General features: G+C 37.5%; 2 protein-coding genes and 1 long non-coding RNA gene across 7 annotated transcripts; 2 read left to right on the forward strand and 1 right to left on the reverse strand.

Annotated features, from left to right (window-relative positions):
- The first annotated feature begins 4,795 nt into the window (after positions 1-4,795).
- Positions 4,796-6,477, forward strand: LOC130996021 (uncharacterized). The gene is made up of 2 exons (XR_009092351.1): positions 4,796-4,996; positions 6,120-6,477. It is a non-coding gene; the product is annotated as an uncharacterized LOC130996021 (long non-coding RNA).
- A 2,176-nt stretch (positions 6,478-8,653) lies between these two features.
- On the reverse strand, positions 8,654-9,127 carry LOC130994087 (uncharacterized). The gene has a single exon (XM_057919121.1). It carries the CDS (start codon positions 9,125-9,127, stop codon positions 8,654-8,656), a length of 474 nt encoding a protein of 157 aa, XP_057775104.1.
- Positions 9,128-13,664: 4,537 nt separating this feature from the next.
- Positions 13,665-20,241, forward strand: LOC130995924 (ubiquitin carboxyl-terminal hydrolase 15). 5 transcript variants are annotated; one of them, XM_057921424.1, is made up of 13 exons: positions 13,665-13,817; positions 15,782-16,206; positions 16,596-17,031; positions 17,157-17,559; positions 17,631-17,782; positions 17,921-18,009; positions 18,132-18,217; positions 18,309-18,471; positions 18,620-18,743; positions 18,836-19,078; positions 19,152-19,364; positions 19,462-19,523; positions 19,595-20,241. In XM_057921424.1, the coding sequence occupies exons 2-13, from the start codon at positions 15,920-15,922 to the stop codon at positions 20,064-20,066; spliced, it is 2,730 nt and encodes a 909-aa protein (XP_057777407.1). In that variant the 5' UTR covers positions 13,665-13,817; positions 15,782-15,919; the 3' UTR covers positions 20,067-20,241. The 5 variants fall into 5 exon arrangements, with proteins under 5 accessions (XP_057777407.1, XP_057777404.1, XP_057777406.1 ...); XM_057921421.1 differs by having other exon boundaries at positions 13,671-13,817; positions 15,761-16,206; XM_057921423.1 differs by having other exon boundaries at positions 13,713-13,817; positions 15,790-16,206.
- Positions 20,242-26,031: the final 5,790 nt, after the last annotated feature.

Consider the following 26,031-nt stretch of genomic DNA (forward strand, 5'->3'; position numbering starts at 1 on the left):
TTCAGCATGGATGTACTGGTATAATTTGCCTTTGCGTATCATCAGTTCAAGCTTGTTTTTTAGATGCGAACATTCATATGTGGTATGACCGAATCTGTTGTGGAATTCGCATAACAAATTGTTGGGTCCTGGTTGCGGTTGTCCTTCCTGGTAGGACCTTGGGGGATGAAACCAATCATTATTTTTGACATCGTGAAAGATGTCTTCTTTGCTTTGGTTTAGCGGTGTATACATTGTATACATTGGAGGTTTGCGATCCCTGCCCATGTCGTTACTCCTGCCTTCGACCCTTCTTAAGGGTGTTGGATGTAGTACCTCTCTCTTTTCAGCCTCAGTCTCCCTCTCTGCACTACTAAAAATAATAATAGGGATAACGGTTCATACACAACGGTTTTGGTCAAAAACTGTTATGTATGAGCGCACTTTTCAACATACATAACGATTTTTTGTAGAACCGTTATATATGTAGTGTTATTCAAATGTATATATAACAGTATAAAATTAAGCGTTATGTATGAGCGTTATCTATTAATGATATATATAACGGTATTACTGAACCATTAAGTCATACGTTATCTATTAGCATCTATTTTATAACACTATTGTTAACCGTTATGTCCACTGTTATATATGAATGTTATTTTTTTTTCATTTTTTCAGAATAATGTTATATTTATTTTAAAAATTAATTCTTTTTAGTTATCATTTAAACCCTAAAAATTAATTCTTTACTAGTTATCATCTAGGGTTGGTGCCTGCACCCCCTCCCACCCATATCTCGCCACACCCTCCACCTGCTTTCCCCTTCGGCATTCTCTCATTCAGTCTGCCGCCGCCCTCGCCCCAGCCGTGCGCTTCCTCTGTTGCCCATATTGCACTGCGCAGTCGCGCACCGGCCTCGCCAGTCGCCCCATGGCCCAGCCGCGTGCCCTGCCTCACCCAGAGTCCAGACGGCCACCGCAAGCCGGCCTCCCCCAGCTAGAGCCAAATTAGTGTCCGATTTCTCCAATTCTCTTTGGTAAATATTGCTCGACCTCTCGATTTACATATGTCGTCATCTAAAAAGCTAAACCTTATTGTTCTTCCCGACTACATTCCTCTCAAATTCGAAGCAAATGATGTTGATTCCTATGCTCTTACTGACTTAGCTCCACATGTTCCCGGTATGTCTCGACAAATTAGGTTTATGTATCTTAATTTTTTAGGTCGATTGATTATGGTGGGATATAGGGCTTTTTGGTTTATGCATCTTAATTAAGAATGTTGCAATGTCAAAGGACCTTTGTCTTCCATTTTCCCAATTCCCATCAATTTCTAAATATAGGTTCTAGATTTTTTTCTTTTTAATGTTTAATTGATTTTGTTCATGTAAAGGCTAGCTCTTGGGGTTATTGCTTATCTATTTTCTCTTCTTGCTATTGATGAAGCACTTGTATTACAGTATACTATAATCTTTGTGATGTTCTGATGTCTGAGCTTTATCGTTAGAAATTAGAGATGATTATAATCATTCTTACAAATTTACTATTACGAATTTTTTCTACTTCAAATTTACTTTGGATGTGTTAATAATTTGTCTAATTTGTCTAACTTGTTTTAATTTATCTCCATGGAATGCTTCAAAGAGCATTTGTTGGAATCCTAAATTTGTATTTGTGTAGGTCCTACTAAAGCCCCTTCCCTGAGTATTTCCAATAAAGAAAAAAGTGCATGGAAACTTCCAAATGATACCAGTGCATATCATGCATCTACTGATGTTAGTCTGTTTTCTACCTCTTTGCCTGTCTTCCCGCACGTGAAATGTGAGCACAAGTAAATCTATAATTGACAAATTATGCCTTTTCTATTACTTTGGCAATAAGCTCTTAGCTCAGTGTCTTTTGATATGCAGTTAATTTAAATGAATCTGAACGAGTTAGATCCATTGATCATGGCTTCCCTAACCTTACTAAAGGTCGTGTAGCGGATAAATTTAAGGATCTACTTGTAATACCCCGTTTTCCTCGAGCTAAGTTTAGAATAATTTGAACTTAGAATTAAGATGATTCACGCCAGATTGAGAAAAAGAATTTATTTTTAATTCCAACAAAAATCATTTATAAAAGCATTTGCAAATTTAAAAATTGAATTTTGTATGCATTGCATAGTTATTTAATTAAGCATTCAAGCCTTTATGTGTGTTGAGATTTAATTTCTCAATTTGGGCCATATGTTTTAATTACATTGAGTAATAAAAATGAAAGCCCAACCCATCTTTCACATCAAGCCCAACCCATCTTCACCAAGATATTTTTCCACCACCACCGCCTCACTGTTCTCTTCCTCATCAATATATATATCTCCTTCGCTGCACTCCGATCTTTCTCTTCTCTTTCACTCACTTCTCTCTCGTTTCCTCCCGGACTGAGCTTCAAACGCTGAACTCCAAGAACAGCAGCCAACGATTTACCCAGCAAATCCAAGCCAAGGTTTCACCTTTAACTCCCCTGCTTCTTTACTTCACTTTTCGTCCATGAATCTAAATTCATGTTCATGTTTTTGTGTGTTTATATGTATTTTTGCTGCATAAGTTTTGAAAGAATAGATAAAGGTAGAGTCTTGTTTTCATGCTTGCATACTTTGGGTGTCTGTGTTAAGAAATGGAAGAAAGGTAGAATTTTTGTGGAGTTTTGGGTGGTTCAGTCGAGTTTTGGATGAGAGTTGAGGGTAGCGGTCGTGGCTCGCTGCGGTTGCCGAAAACAGAGGGAGGTGATGGCGCTTCGCCGTTGCCAAGGGGGTGATCGACGAGAGCTGTACTGGTGGGCTGAGAAAGAGAGAGTCGGCGTATGTTCAGAGGTTGGGGATGAAGAGATGAGTGCTGAGCAGAGTAGCGAGAATGCCAGAGCTGGAAAGGCCAGAGCTGAGAGACCAGAGCTGGGAGGCCAGAGCTGGGAAGCCAGAGCTGAATGCCAGAGCTGAAATGCCAGAGCTGACCACCAGAGCTGAAATGCCAGAGCTGGACCGCCAGAGCTGAACGCCAGAGCTGAAATGCCAGAGCTGGACCGCCAGAGCTGAACGCCAGAGCTGAATGCCAGAGCTGACCGCCAGAGCTGAAATGCCAGAGCTGGACCGCCAGAGCTGAACGCCAGAGCTGAATGCCAGAGCTGACCGCCAGAGCTGAAATGCCAGAGCTGACCGCCAGAGCTGAATGCCATAGCTGAATGCCATAGCTGAATGCCAGAGCTGACCGCCAGAGCTGAAATGCCAGAGCTGGACCGCCAGAGCTGAATAACAGAGCTGAGAAAGGGGGGCAGAGGCGGCAGTGGGCTGCCTTTGTTTATGTATCTTGGACTTGTGCTTTTTAAGTAGACTATTATGCTTAAGTATGAAATGAGTCATGCATTGCATCATGATTTAATTGGATTTTAAAACTCCAATCACAAGAAAGAAGTGTAAGAATATTGTTGGTGTTCTTAACTCAAGAAAAGTGTTTTCAATTATTTATTCTTTAAATTTTGAAAACCCGGCTAAGTGAATCATAGGATGATGAGCACTACACCATGACTTGAGTTTAGATTAAGAGACCTATTAAGAATAGATTTCTTGTAGGCTTTGAACGTCAGGAGGATTAGCACTGCTATTCCGATTCAGAGTTAAGTTAAACGACAGGCTTTGCCTAAGCAGGTGGGCTTACTTTCCAAATGTATAAAGTATGATTGAGTTATTAAGCTCTAAATGTTTCAATGAAATGCAAATTGTTTATTTAATAAAATGCAAACTGTTTATCCAATAAAATGTTTATGTGCACTCTGCTCTGTTTAAGGCTCGCAATTCATGGATCGATCGAGGTTCTCTTATGGCCTAACACGTTATTTGAGAATTGTGTACACTTGTTAGTTGTTTCGGTGGGTTGGTCTCCATCGGGCACTAATTCATGTAAGATGCGTTATAAGGGTGCTTGGCTGGATGTGTTCCGGAGCATGTATCATGTAAGGCCTGCCTGGGTAGCGTCCCGAGGTCAATTCAACTTGTCTGAGTTACGTCCTCAGGGCAAGTGCAATGGGATAATGGATCCGTCGGTGGCTAAAAGGTCCGGGATCACAGCGAGTAACAGAAAGGGAGTGTGACATGTGCGCACAAATGAAAATTATTTTAACATGTTTAGAAGTTATTTAAAACCTTCTAAGTCATGTCAAGTATGATTGGATAAACTGTCTTTAAGAAAAAAAAATATGAAATGTTTATGAAAATGCATGCCCACTGAGTACTTTAGTACTTAGCCCAAAAATACTTTCAAATATTTTCAGGTTGGCTGGCTGGTGCTGACGGGGCGGAGCTGAGGCTAGGGTTCAACTTCCTATTAAGACTTCCGCTGTAGCACTCAATAATATCTAGTCTTTTGTTTTCCCTAACTTAAGGCTTTCATATTAAATTTCAAATGATATCCCTGATTAAGTTTAGACTCTAAACTCCTAGATTTATGCTAATGAATGTTGGTTGTCAGAAGCATGAAACAAAGCTTGTGATCCAAAGGGGACTAGCCCGACTTGTCTTATTCGGGTTTTAACAAGGTTGTTCCTTGTTTATTTCTATGAATTAGTTATACCTCGATTATATTTATTCATTCAAGAATTGGGGTGTGACACTGCTTGAAGATACTGAACCAAATACCATGGGAAACCTACTTCCTGGTGATGAAGACGAACTTTTTGCTGGCCTAATGGATGATTTTGATCTTAGTGGGTTGCCAACTCAACTTGAGGAATTAGATGATGATTTTTTTTGGGAAGCGGAGCTGGAAATAGAATCTGAAAGTCATGAGAGTCTTGTTAATGGTATTTCAAGGTTAAGCACATTGGATGGAATTAGTAGAAGCACCATTTCTCATTATGGTTTCACAAATGGTGTTGCAGTTGTCAGTGGGGAACACCCATATGGAGAGCACCCGTCAAGGACGTTATTTGTTCGCAATATCAACAGTAATGTCGAGGACTCCGAGCTGAAGTCTCTCTTTGAGGTATTGCTTGATATTTTAAAAAATGATAGCACCTCATCTTTGTAAAATTGAAACGGCCATTTCGTAGTTGTGCTTGCTTTTGCCTAAGTTATTTTTCTGGTACATTCACCCAAATTTTGTATCTTGTTTGTTGTGGTGCTATGTCTTTTGCATCTATCTGTCTGGCTAATTAATAGAGAATGTGAATAATGTAATGCTTAGATGCATGTGAGAATACGACATGCATCTGGTTGCCATCCAAAATACTTTAGGTTCTTGGAGTTTACCACTTAAATGATAATGTTATGCAGGGTTCCAGTTTCTGCCGCGTCATGTGAATAAGATGATAGATAATGTAGGAAAAGATAATCAACATCTTGTGGGCTATGGAGCTGGGGGAAATAGTTATTTTGGCCTTTTCTTAAAGAATTTTAGTTGATTGGTCATCTATGGTAATTCTTATTAGATAAACTAGTTGACTATCTATAGAGGTCGCCACTGCCTTTTAGTGTGGTTCATTATTTATATCTTATGCTCCCATAGTCCCATAGCAATTAAAAATCAACTCCAATATAAATGTAGTTGCTTATTTTACCATCATAATCTTGGTAGTTAATACCATTAATGCCTGAAAACTTTTGTTGCCAATAAAACTGGAAAAAGTTATTGTTGCGCCGTTTTCTCTAATTTGTCTCTCTCCCTTTACTTGGATGAAATTACAGGTTCTCTCTCTCTCTCTTTGCTAATTTGATTATTTCAAATGTAGTTTTGGGAGGCGTTGTCGATAGTGATTCAATTTTTGCTTATCTATTAGCTGGTTTGGGCTTTAGAAGAGATTTTTTTAGGTGGAAGCATGACCTTTCTTATGCTTGTGAAATTGAGGCTATGTAAAGAAAATTTAATCATGATTGAGATGAATTGAGCATGTGGTTCTTTTAAGCGATTCCATTTATTAAGGAGTTGCTAGCTAGAACCACGAGTGGAAACATAGTTACCGCTGTTGCTTCTTGTTTCAATTTTTCTTTTTGTTTTTCATAATTTTCTAAATAGATTTTATGTCTCTACTTCATTTGTATGATCTCTTATTCATTTTTATGCTAACTGGATGAATCTTTCTAATGCCCTTATTTTTGTTCTTGGGAAGGTGAAGGCTGCCTAAGAGAGGAGATGTGGAGCCTGGGGAGATTCCTACGTTGCTTGATTTGGGGCTTAATCCGAATGCTGCAACGGGGTAGGTACGATGTGAATTCCTGTTGATTGAAGAAAAAGTCGAAGCTGCAACAAGATGAAATCAGAATCACCAATAATGTTGAGGCTCTCAATGGTAGCCACGAGGAATCAAATGATCACATTGTGATTTTATATTTTTTTTGTTATTTTTGTTCTATTTTGACTCTAGATAGAAGTATTGTACTTGGCATTTTGATTATCTTCAGCTGACAATTTTAGTACAATGTTTAGATAATTAATTATTTATATAATATATATTTTGGATTTTACTATTTGTAGTATTTGATGATATTGTATATTGTATTATTTGTATTTAGAAAATTATAAAAACAGGAAAAAAAATATGATTCAATTGTGCATTTGAAAATGCATAATGAAAATACCTGTTATGTAAAATACAAAAAAATATATTTTATAACGGAAAAAATAAGTTTTATAACGGTAAAAAATTGTTATGTTTGCTATCATACGAAAACGGTAATTAATCGTTATGTAAAATATAAAAAACCGTTATGTATAATTATAATACATAACAGAAAAAATACATTTTATAACAGATTCTACCGTTATGAATTACATTCATACAAAACGGTAATCAATGCGTTATGTATACCACATTTACCGTTATGTATACATAGTATAGGTAACAGTATATTACCGTTATATATGAGCGCCCTCATACATAACACCACTATATAAGACGCTTTTTTTGGTACATAGATAACGGAAAATTACCGTTATGTATGAGCGTTTTTTTTAGTAGTGCTGGTGTTGGGCGTCGTTCAGTGTTAATATTAAAGACAGTGGGCTGCCTTGGCTTCTTCTAGCTGTATGTATCCTGGTAGTCGAGATAGCAAGCCGTCGAAGTTCTTTGGGGAGCAATTTGCAGGGCATCAAAGAGGGGTCCTGGTTTGAGCCCCCAAATGAAAGCGTATCATTTGATCGTCGACTCTGCTTCAGGAACTTCCAGTGAGGCTATGTTGAATCGAGCAGCATACTCCCGCAGGGGTTTCATGAGGTTCTTGTTGTATATCCATTAGCGACATCGCTGTTCTTTCAGCTCTTTTTGAACTAGCAAATTGATGCATGAATAAATCATACAAATCATCGAAGTTGTGGATACGTCCTTGTTTTAGCTTGTGAAACCATGGTTAAGCCAGACCAGATAGGGTTGTCGAGAAAAGCCTACATCGAATGCCTTCGTTATATTGGTGTAGGGTCATAAGTCCTTCAAAGTAAGACATGTGAACTCCAGGGTCCTCTTTTCCATTGTAATCCAACATCACAGACTTATAGTGAGCCGGTAACACATCTGCTAGGATTTCTCTGAAAACGAACTCCTTGTTTCGCGTCGCTTAGCAGCAATGCTCTTTCAGAAGCTGTTTAGAATCATCCGATAACCCACGGATATTCCAAACAAGGATATTCATGACAAAGCTTAGAATCTCGTGGCCTGGGTATCCCCCAGTTCCACTTCATCACTCCAACGTTTATTTGAGGCGTTGTCCATAATACACAGAGCGTTCGTATCACTATAGTCCACCACATAGTCTCTCGGCGTATGCCCGGCCTCCACCGATTTGCAAAGCCGGCTCTTAATATTTTCCTCCTGTTGAAGCAAAGCACGGTTATGATTCCAAGCAGCCTGATCCTGTTTGGAGGGTCTCCCTCTCCTTTTTGGTAGCGTCGACTTTCCTTAAAATGCTGAATTTTCATGTCATTTTCTAACGCAAGAAGCTTCTTGTCCTTCAACCCCGGACTCATTCACTTAGCATCGCCAGTTCTAACATTCGGCACTGGTGTCTCATTCTCGCCAGAGCTAGTTCTAACATTCAGCTCTGGTGTCTCATTCTCGCCAGAGCCAGTTCTAACATTCAACTCTGGCGTCTCATTCCCGCCAGAGCCAGTTCTAACATTCAGCTCTGGCGTCCCATTCTCGCCAGAGCCAGTTCTAACATTCAGCTCTGGTGTCCCATTCTCGCCAGAGCCAGTTCTAACAATCAGCTTTGGCGCCTCATTCTTGCCAGAGCCAGTTCTAACAATCAGCTCTGGTGTCTCATTCTCGCCAGAGCCAGTTCTAACAATCAGTTCTGGCGTCTCATTCCTCGAGGTCTCGGCATTCACCTTCTGCTTTACCTCTTCCAGAGTACCCTTTTTCCCAGCACTGACCATAGAAGAACTGTTTTCCTCTACCGTGTCATTGTTTTCCTCCAGATCCAAAAGCTCCAAAGCTATGAATTTATTAGCATTCATCTGAGTTTTCCTGCAAGCAAGCTCCAGCAAATCTGGTCCCGAGAGAGCTTTCCCTTGATCTGTTTCCTCATCAGAAATCACTTCAGAAATAATTCCCTCCATGGCATCCAAATGTTTATCATGATCAGAATGGGACTTATCAATTCGTCCAACGACCTGCCATTCCGGCTCCTTTGGTTTAGGCACCTCCACCGGCTACTTTTCTACCTTTTTCCCCTTGCGACATCGATCCACAGAATGTCCTACGATCTTACATTTCGTACAATAGAGGGGAATATATTCATAACTAAGATCAATATTAAAATAATAGTCACCCCCATCAATCACCATGCTTTCCGCGAGCGGCTGTGCAAGATCAATTTCAACAAAGATACGAGCATACTGTGCAACTTCATCATCAATCGAATTCCCATCTATCTTTAGCGGCTGCCCCAGCCATCGCCCAATCCCGGATAAAACCTCCGGATGCCAGAACTCAACAAGTAAATAATATATACGAACCCAGACTTGCGCCAGAGAAGAAGATTCCTTGTAAGGATTGAAATACCTTACCCACTCCCGGAGACGTAAAGATCCGGTTGAAAGCTGCCAGATCAGCTGCGACTTCGCAATAGCCTTGTCCTCACTAGAATGAAATTTCAACGTATAGTAGCCCTTGCCCTTCGGCATTAAATTCCAAGTAGTTTTAATTCCCCAGCATGATTGCAGCTCTAGTTTCAACTCTCGTGTAGTACGTGGCTTCTCGCCCTTGTTCATCATAAATCGCCCTATCAAGGCAAACCTAAACTTGTTTGCTTGAAAATTTTGAATATCTTTAGGGGCTTTTAGAACCCCTTTCCCCTCAGCCCGGAAGGGGCGCCAAGATTGAAATTTATGTGCCAGGAGATCCGATTTTTTGGCTCGTACAGGAGCAGTAGCAGTCGCGTAAGAAGTTCAAGCCCTAGTAGTTGGACCATGTCCGGCAGCAGTTTTCTCTTTGGAAGGACCGAGGGCCAAAGTACGGTTAATCGACGGCGCACGCAAGCCGTCGCTAGTATTATCAGTCGGCATAGGGTTTATGTCATTGGAAGAAGCGGAAGGCACACAGTTATCACCGCGAATAGAATCATTCAGCGAACGGTGGAAGTTACTCAAAACCGGAGGAAGGTTTAAACCACTCCGGTCTGCCGACGTCGGGAGCAACTGATCGGAAGACATGAACGGCGGACGACGTGATCAAACGACGAAAATAGGGTTAGGGTTTGAGAGAGACGTCATGCTTTCTTCGCTTATCCATAATAATGTGTGATGTCAATTGACATTATAAGTAATTTAAATAGTTTACAAATAATTATAAATATACGTTTATATACCATGTTCAAAATTATAATCAATAAAATTTTATAAACTTTGAAATTATACCTTTTTAGCAAAAAAAAAAATTAGAAACGTATTTAAATAAGTATGGTTGAATGAGAAAGCTAAAGCAAAATGATATATTTCATTTTTATTGGGATTTATTTTTTGGCATCAAATAATTATTCAATTCTTTTATTAGTATTCTAAAAAATTCTAATAATATAATTTATTTTCCTATTGATCAATTGAAGCTTTTCTAATAAGATGACATAGGTAATGAGCTAACTTAGAAAAAATAATTTTATGCATGATTAGCTCATGTTTTAAAAATATATATTGTGATGTGAATACTTTTTTTTATTATTTCTTTGTTTCTTTTAATTTGAAAGTTGTGTTTATTCTATAATTTTAGGGAAGAAAACAAAGTTTTCATCAAATAGGTGGAAAATTAAAAATGATGCTTTTGAAAATTATAAAATAAAATTGAGCTTTACTGAGTAATTGATGTAAATTATTTTAATTTTTTAAGAAAAAATAATTTACATTTACTTATATTTTAACTATATTTAATATTTATTTATTTTATTCATTTGATACATCATTTAATTTTTTTTTATAAATTAACATGATTGAATAAAGAAATTTAAAGGCCGCGTCACAGTCACAGGGGGCTCGAACCCAAGACCTTCGGTTTTAGACATTAACCCCTAATCACTTAGCTGATACACACACTACATCGTTTAATTTTAATGCAAAGCTATATTCGTCGTGCATCGCACGGGCGAGTGTACTAGTTAAGCATGACAACGGAGCCCTTTTAGTTTCCCTTATCAGACAAATTGAAAGTAAGATCAATCAAAAATCCAAGATTCTAACAGCTAAAACTTACTACTAATAGAGTAGATAACGTATTCTAGTACCAAAAAAATTCTTAGATTCTCACAACTAAAATATATATATATTTGTTGACGAAGCTAGAGTAGGTTTGCAATCAGTCATGATGTGGGCAAGAATTTGGAATATGAGATTTTCTCCAAGGTCAAAATGGTCCCATCAAAAGTGTGTCAAAAAGGGAAAGATTTGGTCACGGCCACCACGAGTATCTCAGCTAAAACATTCTTATACATGCATTCATGTGTAATAACGTAAAAATATGGTTATTAATTAATCAAATGATTTTCAAAATGGAAATAATAAAGTATTCATTTGATTGAGGCCTTTCACCAAACTAGATAAATAGCTAGGCACCAATGAAGAAAAATGGTACATTGCCTTTCGGAGATATTGATGAGCGTTGTACTAATGTTTAGACGATATTAAAGGTCGCCAACAATCAAGTTTTTAATGCTCGACAAAATAAATGGATGCTATACAAAAATACTCTATTTATGTATTTATTTTGTATGGCTTCTTGAACAAGAGTTTGTTAACTTTCCACCAAAAATATCCCTGAAATTTGTTTGGTGGGGAAAACTAGTTTTCATATATAACTCAACAATTTAAAACTGCATGAGCACATAACCTATGGGGAAACTATACGTGATCACAAGATTGGAACAGTATTTATAAACAGGGGTTATGGTAAATAAAAAATAAAAAAATACACGAATTTTGAAAAAATTGTAATTTTAACCTGCACTCTCAATTAAACCAAAAAATACATGAATTTATATTTTTATTGCAATTTTCACCCGAGTTTGACTTCGGTGAAATTAGAGTTTCACCTAATGTTGGTCTAAGAAGACAAAAATTAATTTATTTGACTTAATTTCGACTAGCAATTAAGCTTTAATTTCATTGAAAGTCATTAGGTGAAAATTGCAACAAAAATATAAATTCATATACTTTTTGTTTTAATTGAAAGTTCGGGTGAAAATTGTAACTTTTTTAAAGTTCGTGTATTTTAGGCCATAACCCATTAAAAATACTATAACAAGAGCATGGGCAAATTCATTTGTGGATCTACGAACGTAACAATAAAGCTTTGATAAGTAATTTATTCTCAAAATAAAAATATATGGGATAGGCTTTGGTTACAAAAATATCAAGGGTACACTGATTTATAATATTATCTTGAAGTAAAAATAAGGAAAGAAAAATACTAGTAAATTTCTTTTTTGTATAAAATATGGAAAAAGAGAAAGGAGGTATTTAAAGGGATTAATTTTTGTTATCCATCATATTTTCTCATGATAAATTTATCCGTCAAAGTAAACGCACCCTTATAAGATATTTTAATAGCTTATAAATGTGATCAAGAGCTTATAAATTGTCAAAATGTTTGGAAGAACTTAATTATAAGTTAAAAAGAGAATTTTGAGCTAGATTGTGAAATCGTAGTTAAGAGGAAATTGGAGAAAGAGGGAATTTTGTATGATGGAAATTAATAACAATGCATAATGGAATTATTTTTGTCAAATGATTGATGTTTATAAGATTATGAAAAATTAAAATGAATAGAGAAACTTTTTTTTAGGAGTTCATAAGATGTTAGAGTTTATTTATACAGCTTATAAGTTATTTAAGAGGTTAATTATTTTGCCAAACTCTTTTCAGCAACTTATAAACTTTTAAACATTCTATAAGTTGTTTTAAGAAATTTATAAACTCAACCAAACATCCTTTAGATGTGTCTATAAATAGTATATTTCGTATGATATTACCCAATTTTTCAAACTTAGTGAGTTAACCAAATTAAGTTGATGAGGCTGCCTCTCCAAAATAAAATCTCAACTTATAAGACCACCTCGAAGATTAAAAGCAAAAGAATATGACAAAGAATAAACCAAGAATGGAATAAACTAAAGGCCAAAAATGAATTTAATAAAGACTTAGGACATGCATGTCTTTTACTCTGAAATATTCCTCCATCTGCATATTTTGTTCATTATGTGCAAGCTCACATGCTCCCTATTATTGCATGTAGCTGTCAAACCTTATCATTCATTCATCAATGCTTATTTTTTCTACTTTTTAAAAACATTTTTAGATCCCATAATTAATAATTATTGATGTTCATCTATGGTTCATACGTTTCATTACCTAATGATGGTCCCAAACGTGTGACATGAAAATTCTTTTTTGAAGAATAATAAAATTATGGCATAGATCGCATGCATAGATAAATATATATATACGGATCCACACCCACATCATCAACTATGCAGTACTTATTATGGTAAGTGTATATAAAGAGTGTGACTACAATTAAATTTGTTGAAAAAGGCAAAAATAAAAATGTTTAAAAAATTATAACAACAATAATAAAAAGACGAAAACATATATTCGGACCCACACCTGGGCATGTTGTGCTCTATCTCGAAGTAAGACAATGTTTGACTTGTATACTGTTCAACATCAATATTTTATGCAATTATTCCCTTATGGAGTATTTTAGTGCTGCCTTCTCACGAATTAAAAGGGTGGTTCATCACATTTTCTTTAAAAAAATTCTATATATTATATAATATTAAATCGAAAGTTGTTAAACTTTTGTGATACAATGATTTATAATATTAAATAAATTCATGTCGTGATCTTAACCACAAATTTAGTTATATATTATATCTTCAACAATTAATAAGTTTAATTTCTTTCCTGGAAACATAATTAGAGAGAAAAAGGGAAATCATACTCCTTATAGTTGGCTTAATATTTGAGTTTTTATTTTTAAGTAAAACAGGTTCTAATATATCAATACTTTTTAAATCAAATTGGTTCCTCATTTTTTTTTTTCTTTTTTTTTGTAATAGAAAAAGGTATTTATGCGATTTGATTAGGTACTTTCATGAGTACCGAAGGTGGACCCCCGTTCGCAACTTTCGAGCCAATGAAAGAGCTCCACCTCAGCTTTCTGGAAATTGGGACGGGTGCACCTGTAAGTAGTGTACATGGAATCATTTCCCTGCCTTAAAAGTTGAACAAAGAAGAAAGCTTAAGTGAGAAACTGGTTTGCTGCAACGAAAGACTAATTTAACTGTGTTCTTTTATTTTTGCCTACAATTTGAGAACCGAAAGAAAGGTACCGTTTCTGCAGCTCACTTCTCTGTGTCATTTTTCAAAGCTAGGTTAATTTTCTTTTCTTGTTTTATATATTTTTTTTGTTATCTTTATGTGATTTTCATATGGAATTTCTTATGTATGTATTTTCTGTGTCTGCATTCACATTTTATGTGACTGAATCTTTGAAATTGAATATCATTGTGATGTGGGTTTTCTTTGTTTCCATGAAATCTGCCCAAAGATTGAAACTTTAATGGCGTGATGTTGGAAAAAATTGAAACTTTAAGGGGGGGAATAAATTACTTGGGTTTAATTGTTGCTATGAGCTTCCCATGAAAATAGATTAGTTCTGAATTTTTTGTTTAAGATCAAATGAGGTAATCTAGTTTATCATTTGAAGTTGATGAGTTTCTATCGCTTGTATATTTCCCATTGACATGGTTGTTCACACTGGAATAATTGCTTTGTTATGCAATATTTTTACTTTTTATTTTCACCTGAAACTGGGGTATTCTCATTTTAGACTTCTATGGCATATCATTATTGCTTCTTTTTTTGTTTTCCAAACTCTAGCTTGTCGATTTGCTTTTCTCCGGTCAAATTTAACTCCATGAAACTGTTTATTGCCAACCTCTTATGTTTGAAACATCGACTTTTCTCATTTGACTAAATGAGATATAGGGTTATGAAAATGACAAATTGTTGTAATACAATTAAAAACTTTCTTGTCGTTATCAAAGTAAATGAAGACTTGGATCTAGTAAATGACATGTTTGCAGGTAGAAAGATTCATTAGGCGATCGACTTGCCAAAATGAGCCTGAAGTAATATCTTACTAGCATTTTTCGCTTAGGTTATTGTTGGACCGATTTTTCTGATGTTACTAATGCAGACAAATGCTACTGGTAATTTTGTTTGTTCTAGCCATTTGGAGATACGTCCTCCGTCCTGGCTTACTTTTGAAGCCCAAGGCTAAAATGCTAAAATCTTCATGACCTCTTCATCTTTTTTGAACACTAATCTTTCTATAATAATTTATAACAAAATATTAGATGAATATGGGATGAAAATCTCCAAAACCTAAAACAAAAATATAAACAAACGCGAGCTTAAATGAGTTACTTCTACCCATTCCGTGTTCCCATGACTGAACTATAAAAGTAACTTTATTCATGTTTACAACTGGAGAGAATTCACGTGTGAGGTATGCTTTGGACAAATCTAGTCTGAGATAATCATTTTTGTTGTGATTTTGCTCTATGTACTTAGATAACCTAGGGAATCTCGTTGCTCCCCTCGGTATTCCTCTACAAGGAATTATTTTGACACTTTCCGCCTTTCAAGATCCCCAGGGTCCATAAATGATGATTCCCGTCTTGGTTTTTTTTCTATATGCATGGTAGCAACACTACTTTCTGAATCGTTAATTTATTGGATATTAATGGTTCTTTTTAGAACATAACCTTATCTTTGGAACGCAACTTTTTTGATACCATAATGGAGATGCAACAAGACTATATGAACTGCTACCTTATCTTGCAAAGTTTTCATGATACATCAGTGCATGGGCATTTGCTACCTTTGTATGTTTCTGAAGTCTGAACAATTGAGATGAGTTCTCTGAGAAATCCTGTTATCTAGATGCTTGGTTTTATTGGTATTATGTTATATTCTTGCTTATGTGTCAATTATTTCCGTTCTACATCTGTTATGTATTATGATGGAGTAAATTTTTTGACCATATTGATTGGTCCTCTACGTAATGGAAATAAGGATTTGGATCCAACTGTCGACTAAATTACCGCAGGAAATTTATCAATGGAAATATATTAAGAGTTTTTAACATTACAAATTTAAGACAGGGATTAGTTTTAATGTGATTGAACATGCAGTATGCTTGGCTTATGTTTGGATTTTCCTTTTTTTTTTTTTTCATTCATAAATTCACTTTTGTTTCTGAAGTAAGGAGTGCCCACATTGAAGTGTAACAGATGGTTATTCATGCTACATACTGTGGATACCTGATCTTTTGAGTGACCGGGTTCATAGCTAAGGAAGTTCGCTGTTTGAAAGAACACCATTTGTTGCAGTTACACTGGACATGAGTATGATTGTTAGGACATGCTTGAGCCAAGGGAAACCGATATACCGGCTTTGTTTCTCATCTTTGTTGTCCTTCCCCTGGTTACCTATTTCATACTAGGAAAATGGAGTGAGACTTCCAAAAGAAAGGAGAGGATAAGTTTGATTGCTAGCGGAGCAGTTGAGGAAGCTCTGCAAGTCGACCATATGGCTGTTGGTGGTATTATTCCCATGGTACATATGCCAAATAGTGGGATTCATCAATGTGCAAGATGCTTCGGCCCAGCTGGGACCCGTTGCTCACAATGCAAGTCTGTATGGTATTGGTATGCCAATTTCTCGACTGTACCTTAGAAGTCACCATACTACTGGATGTTTTCAGCAATTTTTCTAATACTCCTCCGTCCCATAAAAACATGCATAGTTTTCCTTTTTCGTCCATCCCATAAAAAGATGCATAGCCTAGTTATAGTAATAATTCTCCCACTAAACATCACAATCAATGTGGGACCATTTCTCCACTCACACTACCCTTTACAGGATTTCTTAAAACCTGTGCCGTCCCATACTATGCATGTTTTTATGGGGCGGAAGAAGTAATATTTATTGGGTAATTCATCTAAAATATTCAAAAGCTGTCAGGATACTTTTAAATCTTACATCAACTGTCAGCAAGATTATCACTGTGTCGTTCCTAACTCAAACGTCTCTGCAGTTCTGGAAGGTGTCAGATCGTTCATTGGAGGAATGTTCACAAGCTTGAATGCCAGCAATTGGGAAAAGACTGCCATAGACCTTTCCTTAAGTGTGGCTCTGAGGAAGGATCTCGCGGAAGGGTGTCATATGGTGAAACTACAGAACAATGTACCTTCCAATACAAAGTGCAGCAGCCTAGCATTGATGGCACTTTTTCGAAGGATTTTGTGTTGCATCCTCTAACAGCACTGACTCCTGCAACTACTTCAGGCATGGCACTAAGTGCATCTGAGAAATCTATCATTAACCAACGATCGGCAGAGATTGGCCCGTTTCTTACCGGCCAGATAGACTCCTTGAAAACAGTAGATAGCGCTGTATTGAGCTCCTCTGGAGAAGGCTGTGGCAGTAGTTTCACTCTCCCTAATTCTTCTCAGCCATCAGAAGATCCTTATGTGAGAAACATTATTCCGCCTCTTTTGATACTTGTGTGTGTATATTTATCCACATATAGATGGGAAATCGGATGTAATATGTGAAAAAGTTATTTTCTGAAAATTTCAATAATTGTTTGTTGCAGCTGAGAGAAGGTAACTTTTCCCTCTCAGAACGTCATGCTAACAGTCCTCATGTGTCCAAGGATGGAGCTGATAGGGCATTAGATGGTGGTAACAATTTTGGGATAGTAAACTCATCAACTGTAGCAATTAGTGGCACGAAGACTCATGAGACTCAAACGCAAATGACATTGAGACAAGACAAATACCCATCTCAGAGAAGGATCCCCTGCACTGATGAGACCAAAGGCTTGAATTGCTCTTCTGAAAGGACTTCAATGAAAAGGAGTAGCAAATCAAAAGTAGTTTCACATTCTAATTCTAATGGAATCGAGCAGCACAAATATCAAAAATCAAGAATGGCGGTATCTAAAGAACAACCGTCTTCAGACGCAGAACTGAAAACTCAAACTGCAAAGGAGTCAGGTAGGTTGATATACTGTTCTCCGTTGCAGACACCATTTGCTCTTCCCTTTACCATGGTATTTTTGGTGCAGGAATTGCTACTACAAAGGACAACTTCCCTTTACAGGAAAGTAACTGGGTAGCAAACCTGGATGTGACGAGGATGAAGGGTATGAAAAAGTCTGTAAAAGTTGACAATCATCAACAATTACAAGATAGTACAACAAAGAAAAGAAAAGTTAAGGTGAGTTCACAGAAAGTTCTTTCCTAGAATTACAAATTAACTGTTCATTAAGGTTGGATATGGGATCAATTCCAGTTGATCCCGGCTGCCTTTGTTAATGAAATATGCATCATATATTGAGCTTCTCCTAATTTCCAGATGATTTTCCCCTATGAAGAATTTGTGAAGTGCTTTCAGTATGAAAATTTCAACGCAACTCCTAGAGGACTTGTAAATTGCGGGAATAGGTAATATATATATCTTGTGCTCTCCTACAAAACGAACACTTGGGAAATACGAAATTGTGAAAGCGAGTGCTGCAAACTGACACAGTGTATTATTTTGGCGATCCATCTTTATTCTTCTGCAGCTGTTATGCGAATGCTGTATTGCAGTGTCTAACATTCACAAAGCCTCTGTTCATTTACCTTCTTCGTCAAACACATTCCAGAGCTGGTACTTGTTTTTCCTTCAAATTTTCTTTTTCATGAAGTTGCTGTACGTGGCTCTTTTTAAATCAGCCAATGATGTCCTTTGCACATGTCAGGATGTGCCAAAGATTGGTGTCTGACGTGTGAGCTAGAGCGACTTGTAATGATGCTGAGACAAAATGGTGGTCCTCTATCGCCCATAAATATTCTTATGTATATTAGAAGTCTTAATGCCCAGATTGGTGATGGAAGTCAGGAAGATGCTCATGAATTTTTAAGGTCTTTTAGCATTCGACTAAGTTTCTCATTATCTACTTCTTCGGTATATCTTAATTGCTATAGTTTTTTTTAGTTAAACAACTTTCTATGTGAAAGGAAAACCTCTTCATTTCCTTCATAGTTAACTCGGCAATGTGTGCATACTCAGGCTTCTCGTGGCCTCGATGCAAACAATATGTCTCGAGGGTTTTGGTGGAGAAAATGTTGTTGATCCCAGGCTGCAGGATACGACTTTTATACAACATACATTTGGCGGATGTCTCAGATCGAAGGTACTTGATCTCTCGCTTACATACTAGCAGAAATTTATTTCTCGAGATGCCCCTTTTTCGTTCAATTACTCACAGAACTCCTTACAAAATAGGTCAAATGTTTAAGATGTCACCATGAATCCGAGAGGTACGAGAAAATGATGGATCTTACCCTGGAGATATTCGGTTGGGTCGAGTCCTTGGAGGATGCACTAACGCAGTTTACCAGCTCAGAAGATCTTGATGGGGACAATATGTATAGGTGTGCAAGGTGTGCTACATACGTTCACGCTCGGAAGCAACTTCACATAAAAGAGGCTCCCAATATCCTGACTATAGTATTGAAGAGATTTCAGGTATTGTTTTTATATGCATTAAATTTGTGCATTTAATTTTGTTCGAACCTTAATATTTTGCAAAAACATATAGGAAGGAAATTATGGCAAGATAAATAAGTGCATCACTTTTCCTGAAATGCTGGATATGATTCCATTCATGACTGGCACGGACGACATACCTCCGCTTTACATGCTCTATGCTGTCGTCGTTCACCTCGACACATCCAATGCGTCCTTTTCCGGTCACTACATCTCGTACGTGAAAGATCTGCAGGGAAACTGGTACAGGGTTGACGACACAGAGGTAGAAATTAATCACCCGACAATTACTCAACATTTGTTTCGTTTTTACTACCCTGTGTCGGTGTCACAATCTCTCTCGTTCGCCTCTCTTTTGGTAGGTTCAACCTGTCGAACTGAGCCAGGTGATGTCTGAAGGAGCATACATTCTGTTCTACATGAGGTAAGCCTCGATGATTTGTGAGATAGATGGTGATAAAGAAACAGAGAGAGATGATGTGGCGTTTTGTGCAGATCATACCCGCGCCCTGCTAGATGTGGGAAGTCCAGCCGGCATCAGGCTCCTTGCAACGGGGCATCGAGAGGCCAGAGGGCGTCGAGGGCAGAAGGGAATAACCTCGTTGGACGGGAGACGAATGCGGAGAGCAGTAAGGGGGTGCTCATAAGAGAGAACAGAAGCAGGCCGTCGAGTCTGAGAAACTATGCGGAGTTCTCGGATAGCGACTGGTCGGTGTTCACGAGCTCGGACGACTCATCGTTCACAACGGAGAGCACCAGGGACTCGGTGGACGTGCCGTTCTCGTCCATTTTCCAGTCGCTGTACCCGGTGGATTCACCGTCGAGGAGGACTATCTCGTGCAGCGTGTTCCCGGGCAGCAAGCCGCGGACGGGGTTTGCTGCCCGTGAAGAGAGGGGATTCGTAGAGGTCTCGTGTGTAAATCAAACTTGTGTTGATTGTACGAGATATGATGATGAAGATTCCTAGAGTTTTTTCAGATTCCTCTGAATTTGCTAAAAGTAGCTAGTTTGACAGGATGCCTCATATTTTTGGTTTCCAATATTGGCATGAGGCGGAATATCATTAATTGTTAATTCTAAGTTTCTAACCATGGACATGCAAAATTATTTCTTTTTATGGGAAAATATGTATATTTCCTCTACTTTCTCTCTCTCTCATACTGTGTAATCTTATTGATGCATTGACAACTTGTAATACTCACTGCTACAAACTTAATTGAGGATATATATCAAATTAACCTACTTTGTAAAGTGAGTGCCAAAAATATCACTTTCTAAAATCATTACACTACATATCTTTTTTTTGCCCACATTTATTAATTGTAAATAAGTGCATATATGACTCTCTCCTTTCCATGCGCTTCTTTTTTCTGCAGCTGTGAGTTTTAGTTTGCAATGCGTTCAAATAATTAAGGGGGTGTTTGGCTAAACTTATTTTAGAGATCTTATAAGCTCTTGGAGCTTATAAGATGTTTCAAGTGCTTATAAGATGTAATTTTTAAGAAATTATAAGTTTTCAAAGTGTTTGGATAATTGAGCTTATAAGCTGGAGAGAGAATTTTTTTTGCTAAAGAGTGAAAATCGAAAAAAATGAACTTGAATGATATATGATGGAAATAATAAATTATAGTTGAAAATATTTATAAAATAATTGTTGCATATGATATTATAAAAAAATAAGTTAGGGTAGAGGAACTTATTTTTTTGGGAGCTTATAAGCTCTTAGAGCTTAAATTTGGAGCTTATAAGCTGTTTAAGAGCTTATTTTGCCAAACACTTTGAAGGAGCTTATAAGCTCAGCCAAACACCCTCTTAATTTCAATTGTAAGTTCCCTATCAACTTTGTATGCATACATTCAATCGGAATCTAGTCTATCTGTATCGCAAAAAATAAGCTCCCTCTCGTAAATCTCTTCTCCGGAACTCTCTCTCAAAACTCAGTCGAAAGTCTCTCTCGGAAACAAGCTGACGGAAGTGTGGCATCTCTCTCGGAAGCTCCATCATCGGAAATCACCATGTTGGGTCGAAAAGTAGATCAATACTACCGCACCAATCAGAGGCGGAGCTAGACTTTCGACTCGGGGGGTCCATATTTTTTTTCCTAATAAAATAAATAATAAAAAAATTAAATTAAAATAAATAATAATCATTAATATAATTATAATGTCATTTAAATTTCATAACAAGTCAAAAAAAAATAGGGTTAATAGCCAAAAAATACACGAACTATCACCGAATTTGCATATTGCACATCACCTTTAAAAATAGCCCCAGAATACGCCACCTTTTAATATAATCGCAAATTGCACCCGCGTTGACTAACACCTTGATCGGTGGTGACGTGGCTGTCGGATTTTATTGACGTGGACGATTTTCCGATGTAGTAAAACAACGTCGTTTTGTCAAGCTCTTTTAAATTTAAAAAAAAATTAAAAAATGGAAAAATCACTTTGTTCCAGTTTTTCCAGTTTCCGGCGAGGAGGCCCGTTTCATATCAAATTAAGTTTGCTCTCCCAAATTCTAGCATTTTCCGGGTGATTTCAATGTTGGGGGAATTGCCCAATTCAGATTTCGATCTGAATCACCCACACCAATGAATATCTCCATCGGGCCTCAGAAAATTTTCAAGCTAGGGCACATCAGCCATTCTCGATCGACCAGAAGAAAATCCACCACCGTCTCTCTCATTGATCCGAAGATTGACAATTTTTCTTGATTTTTGTTCAATTTTCCACGAGATTCGAGCTGGGCTGGGGATGAGGAGAAAGGGCGGGGAGAGGATGAAGGCTGCGCGCAGCCTAGAGTTTTATTCGGGCTGAGAATCGCGCCGCCTAGGGGAGACGATGGAGCAATTGAGGGAAACATCTTCACAGAGATAAGAAAAATGAAGCCCTCCAAATCTAAAAATCCCTAGATCTGAAAAATGAGGGAGAAAGCGTGGTGGCTGGAAGATAGTGGTGGTTTGCTGTTGTAGAGAAGAAGGCGGCGAATTTTGGAGAGGGAGGGTGGAGAGTCTGGAGACGAGCTATAGGAGGTCGGGACGGGGTTGTTGATGGTGAGAATCGGGGTTGTCGATCGTCTCTAGTGAAAACCGGCACCGCCGAAGCGTCCACCACTCTGCAATTGACGGAGAAACGATTGCTCCGGTCGAGTTTCGACGATTTGGAGAGCTGATTCAGCGAACTCGCCTTCGTCTCGCCATTGGGCCCAGGCTTGTCGCATTTCGACGATTTCCTGAAACCTAACATGAAGACCTTAAACTTGGGAGCTGATTGGAGGATAGTCACCGGCGACACTAGCTTCGAATTCGAGAAATGGTCGTGACTGGAGGAGGCGCAAGAAAGGCAGTTGACATTTTAAAAAAAATTATCTTTATTGAAACGACGTCGTTTTGTCCGCGTGGCTTGCCAGCGTGTAAAAAAAACCATAAGTAATGCCCAGTCATCGCCGATCAAACTTAAGAGCTGCCGAAACTTTCGCCGTGTGCAATTTACAACTAAATTAAAAGGTGGTGTATTCTGGGGCTATTTTTGAAGGTGATGTGCAATATGCAAATTCGACGATAGTTCGTGTATTTTTCGGCTATTAACCCAAAAAAATATGATTGTTTTAGAAATCAAAACATTTATCTCCTATTTTTCATGTTCCGAAACATATGCATAATAGCTTCATTAGCAACATTTATAACACACATCATTTTAGACGTAAGGTACTAGGCAATCGTTGAAAAGATTGTCTCCATATGATTGCGAAGAACACTCTTGAATAGCAAATATATCTTTCAAATTTAGAATGTAATAATAATAAAAAAAATCCAATATAACAATTGGCAAACATATTAATAACTATGAACAAGAATATTTCCTCACAAAAAACTAAGCACAAGAATAACTAGAAAAAGAAAATGAATCCAAAATATGCACTTTGCCATTTAACATGAACTCCATATGTAGTTTGTAGAGGTTTAGAAAAATTCTCAAATTCATGTGAATATTTACATGAACTTCCTCAAAACCCCCTATATACCTATAAATCGTAAATGCTTCGATAGCTAGGAATTACCATAAGCGAAACAAAAGAAAAGTAAGGGAAAAAATTGCAGAAGTTGGGAATTCAATTGGTATTCACGTTAGAAATTAGGCAAATTAATATTTTTTAAATATATTTATAAAATTACTAAAATACCCCTGCATTTTTTTAGAAATTCCAGCGGGGTCCAGTGACCCCCCCTCCCCCCCCCCACCCATGGCACCAATGACCAATGTCTTCACCTTCAAGACCTCACACCTTGGGCATTAACCCTATGGCTAGGCAAATGATGGTTCTTTTTTTTTTGATAAATTACATAAATAAATAAAGAAATTTAAAAACTGCGCGACGGAGGACTTGAACCCAGGGCCAACGCATTTGAGAATATTGTTGTTTATGCATTTATATTATTGTTTGCAGATGAGTCCTATTTTTGTGAGCTTTATATCGATTAATAATCATTTGGATATAAGTACGTACTATAGAGTTGAATATTTAAGTATTGTTAAGGCGTTGTTTGAGACGAGCAGACAAATATTGTTGGATAGGTTTTGAGAAGATTGTTTGCTTCGGTTATCTTTGTGAGAAGGAGCGCTGCTCAACGCAGCTCTGCCCCGGAGCGATGCTCAGCGCAGCCCTGCCCTGGAGCGCTGCTCAGCAGCCCTGCCCCGGATCGCTGCTCATCGCAGCTCTACCCCGGAGCACTGCTCTGCGCAGCCCTGCCCTGGAGCGCTGCTCAGTCCCGACTTCTTTTGGCTTGGGTTCTCGGCAGTGGGGTGCTTACGGCGACGGCGTATAACCGGCCGTGTAGCTGCCCTTCTTTTGGTTTGGGCGAGGTTGGCAAATTTTTGGCGACGGCGTCTCACCGGCCTTTTTGCCTTTCGAGCTGTTTGGGTTTTGGTTTTTGTGGGGTTAGAGCCGGGATTGTTTAGGGACGATGGTCAGGCCGGAGTTCCGGAAACTTTCTCTTCCCTTCTTTCTTTTTCGTCTTGTAGACGAGTACTCTTTTTCCTTTTTACGATTTTTTCCTTTGGATTTTCCGTCAAAAGGTTTTAATGAGGTTCGGCCCTTAGTCTGTTTTTCTTGTGCCTTCAAGGGTTTTTAGGTTTTTTCTTTTCTTTTTAATAAAACCGCAGTTTAATAAAAGTTTTTGAAATGATGAGATTTAAGAGTGACACGTTGAATATAATTATTTTCTTATTATATAGTACTCCCTCCGTCCCACTCCAAATGTCTCATTTTTTATTTTGGGTTATCCCACTCCAAATGTCTCATTTCCTTTTTTGGCAATACATTCTCTCTCTATACTTAATATTTAAACAATTTCCACCCACTTTATCTACTTTATACACATTTCGTAATCTCTGTGCCCAAAAGAAATGAGACATTTGGAGCGGGATGGAGGGAGTATAAGATAAGATAGATAGATTATAGATATGAAGATTTTCTCTAAGAAAAGTTATGATAGGTGTTTAATTTAGGGTTAGGTGTTTAATTTATGGTTAATTGCCTATAAATACACAAACTATATTCAAATTTTGGTTTTTAACCAAATCTATTTTTTTTTGTCAAAAAATACATAAATTTTTATTCATTTGGAATTTGGTCCGACTCCAAAAGTTCATTGGCCAATTGTGACGCCCGGGGACGAAGTACGGAGTGATCGCCGGTGCAAAGAGGCACGGACAAGGAGCGGCTCCGATTAAGACTTCCAAGCGGAGGGGCGCAGGAACGAACCGGAACATACCCGAACGAGAGGGATTCCGAGAATATGCAGGTATGGGACTACATATTCGAGGAGAGCTTAAAGGATTTGATCGGGCTACTCATATCAATAAGATGCATCTTCTTTTCTGGTGCCCACGTAGAAGAAACTCCAAGGTTAAGCGTGCTTAGCTTGGAGCAATTCCAGGATGGGTGACCCCCTGGGAAGTTTCTCAGGGAGCGTGCGAGTGAGGACAAAACACGCTAGAAAATACTCGTGTTGGTTTGTGGGGACAACCGTCAAGTCTGGAGCCGGACGGTTACACCAATAACTTGATTATCTGAATTCTAATGCAAAATTTGAAAGTACCATTGAAAAGCTTTTGATGTTATCTTTCTAATGATACTTATATTATTGGATTTTGGTAACTGAAAGTGATAAAAAAAAATGGCATGAAAGTTTATGTCATGATACTTTATATTTTTTTCATTTTCGGCCACTTCCGATGACCAAAACCCAACAATATAAGTATCATTAGAAGATAATATCAAGAGCTTTTCAACGGTACCTTCGAATTGTCAATCGGAATTCAGATAATAAAGTTATTGGTTAACGAACTTTTGGAGTAAAATCAAATTTCAAAAAATTAAAAAATAATGTCTCTTTTTATACAAAATAAATGTTTAAAAACCAAAATTATGATATAATTTGTGTATTCGTATGCAATCAACCCAATTTGACATAGATTTTGTGACATCCCGACCATTTTCATAGGAAATATTGGAAGACCCTTAAATTAGTATACTATTGATACACGCCCGATTTTTTTTATATAACTTATGATATTTCAAAGAGATTTCATAAATTGTACTCCCTCCGTCCCACGAATCTTGACACGTTTTCCTTTTTGGGACCGTCCCATGAATCTTGACACATTTCCAAATAAGGTAATAATTATTACATTCTCTCTCCTACTTTATCACCTTTATTACATTCTCTCTCATACTTTATTACTTTTATTACATTCTCTCTACTACTTCATCACTTTTATACTTTTATTAATTACACACTTAAAATATTAATCTACAACTCCTTAATTTTTCATGCCGAAACCAAACGTGTCAAGATTCGTGGACGGAGGAAGTAGTTCATTACTATCTTATCGATCAAAGACCCTTGAGCTCATTGCTAAGGTATA

This window comes from Salvia miltiorrhiza, chromosome 7 (assembly GCF_028751815.1).
Source record: "Salvia miltiorrhiza cultivar Shanhuang (shh) chromosome 7, IMPLAD_Smil_shh, whole genome shotgun sequence".
NCBI classification, from domain to species: domain Eukaryota; kingdom Viridiplantae; phylum Streptophyta; class Magnoliopsida; order Lamiales; family Lamiaceae; genus Salvia; species Salvia miltiorrhiza.

Excerpts from the sequence above, each read along its gene's own strand:
- LOC130994087 (XM_057919121.1), bottom strand. The coding sequence starts at position 9,127 with ATGCCGAAGGGCAAGGGCTACTATACGTTGAAATTTCATTCTAGTGAG.
- LOC130995924 (XM_057921424.1), top strand. The coding sequence starts at position 15,920 with ATGCTTGAGCCAAGGGAAACCGATATACCGGCTTTGTTTCTCATCTTT. Across the intron at positions 17,783-17,920 it reads CAAAGAAAAGAAAAGTTAAG|ATGATTTTCCCCTATGAAGA; the intron begins GTGAGTTCACAG and ends CCTAATTTCCAG. Across the intron at positions 19,079-19,151 it reads TAGTATTGAAGAGATTTCAG|GAAGGAAATTATGGCAAGAT; the intron begins GTATTGTTTTTA and ends AAAAACATATAG.